This window comes from Pelophylax lessonae (genome assembly GCF_965119305.1).
Source record: "Pelophylax lessonae genome assembly, chromosome: 1".
Taxonomy (NCBI): Eukaryota; Metazoa; Chordata; class Amphibia; order Anura; family Ranidae; genus Pelophylax; species Pelophylax lessonae.
Window position 1 is genome coordinate 264,027,132 of NC_138768.1, and position 7,440 is coordinate 264,034,571.

Below are 7,440 nucleotides of genomic sequence, written 5' to 3' on the forward strand. Positions count from 1 at the left end.
TATCCACCTATGGCTGACTTTAGTCTGAGATAAGCCTGATCCTGGGATTCCTCCTGGAATGATTTCTCTCTGGAAGATTCCCAATCCACATTGGCTTCCCCTTCCTTCTTCCAAATCTTCCTCCTCCCACAAAAGGGAAGGAGAAACACTCACGTTTGCATCCCAGGCATTCTAGGCTAGTGAGAACACCTGAAAGCTGATCTAAGCACAGAAACGACTCTAGAGAATTTTTCAAGGGAATCTGAGATCCCCTATTTTCCTTCTCCCCACACCTCTGCCTGCAAGAACTTATGGCTTGCTGACAGTTGTGTTAGCCTATGCCAGACCAGTAAAGATGACCATACCCCCAAAAATACAACTGCCCCAGTACTTGCTGGGTTCCTGTGACAAGGATTCAGCTAATTCAGCAGTTGTGGAAGGCAGAATGCCTGGGATGCATGCTGTATGGCAGTGCGGGTAGTAGATCCCCTTAGAATTGAATGGGAAACAAGATGGTGTATGCGCAGTAGCATATGATGATGTCATCCTATTGAATACCATCTGGGCGCTCTTGTACACTGCCACAACCTATATATCGGTCCTATTAAAGGGAAAGCTCCAGATTCGATGCCCTCTTGCACCACACGCTCACAAAACCTAGGGGCACCCTATCTAAATTTAGATCACAACAGATATCCTGGTGAAAACAGTACTTGCCTAGAACATGTGCTGAAAACAAGCAGGTTAAGTCTGAAATAGCCTTTTTTGATCGTAATCAAAAGATTATGGTGGCTAGTTCTTGGTAATAGACTGATGATTCACTGAGCATGAATGTTGGTTGACCACACATCTGCTTGTCCCATTGATGGAGTTTAGGGACCAAAATAATGCTTTCAGCAACTTGTTTTCATAAATAGATCTATTTTTAGTAAAAAATATCCACATAGACTGCCTAAATAAGATGATCATTTGTGACAAACCTAATGAATGGATGATATAGGACACCTTAATAGGAGGAAATAAACTTTTCTGGCCATCAGTGTCAATGTCAGACGTTTTCCCACTTACTGGCAGTCCAAATGGGCAGTGATTTTTTTTTTTTTCCTTGGGAAGTAGTGTCAATGTTTCCTTGTGGATTTGCTCCTAACAGTCATTGGTAAACTTTAATGGAGATCACAGTGAGCCTGGCAGTGAAGGTAGGGTCTTATTACCCCTTAATTGCCATAAGATGTATGACTAGCCTTTGACAACTTGGAGATATTAGAAGTAAAGATCATAACCTATCCCATGCACAATTTTGTCTGATTTGCACCTTTTGTGTCTCCTGTAGTGCAGGCAGACAGGCTGCTCGTCTTTTCACAATGCCTCATCAGGTACAGCAGGAGACTACCATGGCTTACCTGGAGAATCAGATTGCAGCTGCCCTCATTCTACAGTCCAGCCAGGAGTACCGATACTGGCTACTTATCTATGCACGCTTCCTTGTTAATGAAGGTGAGGCGCACTACACCAATATAATACAGTTTGAGAAAATATACAACCATTTTCTTTCTTTCTTTCTTTCTTTCTTTCTTTCTTTCTTTCTTTCTTTTTCTTTCTTTTTCTTTCTTTCTTTCTTTCTTTCTTTTTCTTTCTTTTTCTTTCTTTCTTTTTCTTTCTTTCTTTCTTTCTTTCTTTCTTTCTTTCTTTCTTTCTTTCTTTCTTTCTTTCTTTCTTTCTTTCTTTCTTTCTTTCTTTCTTTCTTTCTTTCTTTCTTTCTTTCTTTCTTTCTTTCTTTTTCTTTTTTCTTCTTTTTCTTTTTTCTTCAGAAAATTACATGCCCAAATTGCAGTTCAACCAAAATTATGTATCCAAAAAAACACTTTGATCTCTAAAGTCTGTTTTTTTTATGACATTACACTATGCAGGTTTCGAGCAGAAGCTGCGGGAGGTTTGTCAGGATCTTCTGGGCCCAGTCCATCAATCTTCTGGCAGCCAGTGGGAATCTAGAATCTTGGTAAGTATAAAGATGGCCATAGATTGGTAGAATTTCCAACAAAAGTTCTTGGTAAAAGAAGGTTCTAAGAACGTTTGTTGTTTGTAATTATTAGTGGGGTCAAATTGACATTCATTTTCGACCGCAGTGATGAGAAAATGAGCAGGATGGAAATGTTTGTTCTTGAATGAATTTCTAACAGTTTATATGGTCTTTGTTCTGTAAAGTTCATTCATTCCAAAATCAAATGTTAAAAGCAAACAATCTTTTGAACAATTTTTGTATGTACAAATTTTCTTAAGACTTTAGAAGAATTTAGAAGAATTTTCTCTACATTTTTTTTTTTTTATAGAACTCGAGTGTTTTTTATGCTTTAAATCAGGGATATTGAATTAAAATTCATGGAGGCCTGATTAGTAAAATTTGTTTCCAGCAGAGGTCCAGATTGCATTTTTGTGTGTTGACTCGGATTTTTTACATCAAAGCCCAGGTGTGCAGGCACGACAGCCCATTGGGCTACTGTGTCTGCATTTTCTGCTGGGGAAAAAGCCCTGGCACCTTTTTAAAAATGCAGTCGCATGGAAACTGCATGGTGAATTTGCACCATGCAATTTCCATGTGCAGGAAGCCGCACCTTGTATTTCATTGCGTTTTAAGAGTCAATGGTACCCCTGCACGTTTTCTGTGCAGCTGCTTATCCCCCTTCACATCTTCCCCTCCACAGCACTGTCCCCCTTCACATGACCACCCCCCACACACAGCACTCTCCCCCTTCACATCACCACACACAGCACTATCCCCCTTCACATCACCACCCCCCACACACAGCACTCTCCCCCTTCACATCACCACCCACCACACACAGCACTGTCCCCCTTCACATCACCACACACAGCACTGTCCCCCTTCACATCACCACACACAGCACTGTCCCCCTTCACATCACCACCCACAGCACTGCCCCCTTCACATATCACCCCCAAAGCGCTGCCCCTTTCACAACCCCCTCACAGCACTGTCTCCCTTTACATCACCCCCCCCCCCCCTCCCCCACACACCCCGCTGCCCCCTTAACATATCACCCCCACAGCACTGTCCCTTTCACCCCCCCAACAGTACTGTCCCCCTTTGCATCACCCCCACACAAATACACAGCACTGCCCTGTTAACACACATCCCCATAGCACTGCCCCCTTCACCCCCCCCCCCTCCACAGCACTGTCCCCCTTTACATCAACACACACACACTATAATCTTAACATATCACCCCCACAGCACTCCCCCCTTTAAATCACCCCCACAGCATTGCTCCCCTTCAAATCACCCCCACAGCATTGCTCCCCTTTACATGAATCCCCACACACCGCACTACCCCCTGTACATGACCCTGCTCCCCAATTTTCACAAGTTCACAGCCATGTCCTCTCTTCACTCTCCTACCTTACACAGAGCGGAGAGCAGGAGGCGGGACAATCTTGAACCAAAGGCAGAGGAACAGCAGCACCGCATGAAGAGAGGCAGCCGACTGTGTGACTCCCAGCCAACCGCCTCCTAGCAGCCAGTCACCTCCAACGTGAAAAGTTAATTCAGGCAGCTGCCTCTCTCCATGCAATGCCGGTCCGGCCCCCAGTCTAGAACCATCCCGCCTCCGCCCATCGGCCCTGCTCTGCTAATTACAGCGGCAGAGGCTGGGAAGAGAAGCAGCAGCCAAATGGCGTGATTGCAGCGGTCCTGACAGAGCAGTAGCTCGGGCCGGACGCGGGCCGCCATTTAGTGATGACCACTTTAAAGAGTGCCTTGTGGGACCAACAGCTTTACTGTATAAATTGTTTGCCTGTAGCCATTAACAAAAACGTCATTAGGACCAACAGGGGACACATGTTTATTTCACATCCCTATATGTTTTTAATTTTTAGCATTATAATTTATAGTATCCTTTTGTATTAAAAGATTTTACTAAAACCAAGGATACAAAAGCTACAGAAATGTGATCAATAAGCAAAGTACATTATTGATTACATGTAAATATTTTACCCTTGTGTTCAAGAAAGACTACATCATATTTCAAGTCAAAACAATATACTATGTGAACATTCAGTAAACAAGCTAAGCATATCTTAGTTGGGTGACCATAGGTAAAGGCCAGTTTGGAGCATTTGCTGGCTAAATTAGATTAATGAAGGAAAGAAGAGAAATTATTGAGCTCTTTTGCACCTACATTTAGTCCTCTGAGGAGACACAAATTAGGAGATTTACTAAAACTGTTGCACACAAAATCTGTTGCCACTGTACATAGCAAACAATCAGCTTCTCACTTCAGCTTGTTGTGTTTGTAAAGCCTACACTTTTTAGCCTAATGTATTCCCACATCAACATTGATCTGTCAAGTTTGTCTCTCTTAACTTGCTGGTTGAAAAAATAAAACTGCCTTGTACCCAGGTTTAAAAGACAGGATCTAGTGAAGTTCTAATAAGGGGATGGGAGAGAGACGGGGGGAAGATGAGGGGAGGGTGAAAGTTTTAGGCAAATGTGTATATGTACACTCAGAAAATGGCCTGCTCTGTTCCCCCACACGTGTCAATGGGGAGTGGGGGGGATGAAGGGAGTCTCCCACACCTGCCCAGTTAAAAATAAACTGTGCCCCCAACTATTTGTAGGTTGTGCCCTTCTCTCAGCCACTGCAGGGCTTGGTCTGCACTCCCACCTCCCCCAGGGGCTGAGGAAGCAGTGACACCCAGGCAGGCTGGAGCAGTGGGACAGGGAGCAGCTGAGAAATGAAATTCTGTTCAGAGCCCAGGCCCTGTGCACCATTCCCCTGCCTCACACACTGCTCAGTCACGGACCTTGCATTCTTACACAATGTCAGATAGATGTGTGCCGGGTGACCACCACGAGGAGGGCTGACGTCGAGCAATGCCATCCTATTGATGTACTAAAAGTGGAGAATACGCATCCATGTGACGGTGCTGACCAATTAGAATGCCTCTTGTCCGTACACTGAGAAATATGGATAGGAGCCGTGGGAAATTCAAATCTCTGAATCTGCAAAGCGGCATCCCGATGCCTGACAGCAGACGGCTGACAAAATCCTAGGCTCCTGGACTCAATTTCTAGTCGCCAATGTAACTCTTAAGTGCAGGAGCCTAATTGTCTGCTTATACTTTGGTATTTGTATTTTTGTTTGAAATGGCAATAAATAGCAAAAAAAAAAATGTACTGTGCAGAGTGCACGCTCCCAGCTTGGTAGCTGGCAGGGATTGGTAAGCTCCCTATGCATACTTGTGATTGGGAGCTTTCTGATCATGTGACAGCTAATCACAGCAGTCACATGACCTGAATGCCCAACTCCGCAACCCGGCGAACTCCTAAAGGGGTTTATTCTTGGGACAGTTATGTCAAAGGAGAAATAACGTGCAAATTTTGTATTACCGTATGGATTTAGTGGTGATGTTGTCATGCAGTCAGGTTAAACCTATAGGAGCTGCAATCACTGATTGTTTGTTTTTAAAGGCACAGACTCCAGGGTGGTCATCCATGTGTTTTCTTTAGTCTCTAGCGAGCCTTGATAAGTATGAAGACATTAGATAAGTGTCCTATCCAGGTAGTGGAGGAAGCATGAGGTTCGGAAGACTGCTGCAGAGCTTCTGTTTTCAAAAACAAACCAGTGATAGCTTTTGTTTTTCTTCCCTGAAATGTTCCTTTTTTTAAAAGACTGATTTGTTGTTCTAAAGATTACACTTGATAAGCCAGAATATGCTAACCTTTTCTGGTAGCTAGATAGAAGTGAATATATAAAAATCCAATGTGTTGTAGCATTCTACTGTTTAAAGCCTATTTTTAATCTTTAATCACACGCCTCCGCACTGTATTTTAAACATTCCTTTTACTACATACCTTTTTCCCCCGAATGTCTCTTGTTCATTCATGTGACGCATGGCTCCTCTGCCCACCTCAGCAGAAAGCCAAAAGAGGAAGAGTCCTAAATTCTACACAAAATTGTGTCAAATAATGGCTGGAGCAATGTTCTCTGTGAGTAGAGATGTGTTTTATGAAGCATTTAGAAGAGGACCAATCTGCTTGGTAGAATTTTTTATTTTTGTGTACTCTGCAGTGTGCACTCCCAGTTCAGAATGGAACTGGGTGTTGAGATTATATTATTCCAGTGCACATATGCACAAATTACATCTCTGGCCACCCAATAGCTGAAGAGAAACGATACAGGGCTAATGAATTTAACAGAGAAATGGCAGTGACGGACACTGTGGCATCATGTATCACAGAGCTGAAGGGCAAACCCAGATGTAAGTGTGCCATAATGTGCAATTATATTATAACTACTTGCACTTTATGGCAAGAGCTACAGACCCTCAGCCACACTAGTTTCTTTTGTAGACTCTTACTTAGCAACCTGTTTGAGTGAAATAAAATCTATAGGTTCACTAATCTAATTAACTAAACCACTAAATCATCCCCAATGTCTACCATTCAGCCTTTGTGTCGTGGCTATTTTTAATTTTGTCCTTCTCTTGTTTGTCCAGGGTTATCGTAAAAGAGAGCTGCTCAAGGAACTACTCCCACTTATTGGACAGAATCTTCGATTTCAGCGACTCTTCACAGAGTATCAAGAGCAACTGGACAGTTTAAGGGACAAATAACTTTGATTCACATCAAGATCCTCCTTTTTGGTTGTTCTCCTTTGCATAAATGCCTGCAAGTTTAGGAAGATTAACAGCAAGGCAGCTTCCACTGTGAGAAACAATGGTGCTGAGGGGAAGATGCATGGACATTGGGATGACACAATCTGCTCTAGCCTGTTGAGCACCAGCTAGAAGCCCTGTAACCATTATGTCTTTCACATTTGCTGAAAGATTGAGAGTTTCTGTTAAAACATTAGAAATTGAATGAGAAGATAATAGTCGTCGTTTGCAAGAAAAGCACAGTATGTTATTGAAACACTTGAATTGCGCGCTACCCTATCCATAATGAGGGTTGTTTCCCATTGCTTAGCCAAGATCTTGCACTATACAAAGTAACAAAGAGGTTGCAACAGTGTGTCATTTTGCAGCCTGATTTCACCTTTTAAATATAGAGAAATGCTGCCCCATCACAGACTATTTTTGTATTAGACTTTGATAACTTGTAATTAAATTTTCAATGCCCAACCCCAAAAACCTACATGTCTGCTGAATGTAGGATGCTACCATGATGAATACTGTGTCTAAGTAATACAATAGACTATTCTGTACTCATTCAGTTTTTAATTTTCAAATGTTTGTAAAAGACAGGGTTTTTTCCATTCCTTTTCTAATTACCGAATAAAAAAAAAAAAAAAAATTGCATATTTTTTTTTTTTTTTTTTTTTTACAAACTTTTAAGATCACGAGTTGTAAAGAGGTGATAGGGGTAATTTGTTTTCTTTTTATTAAAAGGACATTTTCTGGGCCTTTTTGTCTGCTATGCTCCATTGAAGGTGTCCTCTAGGAGAA

The 7,440-nt window shown here is 42.4% G+C and overlaps 1 protein-coding gene across 1 annotated transcript in view; it reads left to right on the top strand.

Annotated features, from left to right (window-relative positions):
- Positions 1–7,223, top strand: part of HIRA (histone cell cycle regulator) — a 57,450-nt gene extending 50,227 nt beyond the window's left edge. The window contains exons 23-25 of the mRNA XM_082243315.1: positions 1,310–1,473; positions 1,887–1,975; positions 6,493–7,223. Coding sequence (XP_082099441.1) covers positions 1,310–1,473; positions 1,887–1,975; positions 6,493–6,609 — 370 coding nt within the window. The 3' untranslated portion in view covers positions 6,610–7,223. The remainder of the gene's footprint in view (positions 1–1,309; positions 1,474–1,886; positions 1,976–6,492) is intronic.
- Positions 7,224–7,440: the final 217 nt, after the last annotated feature.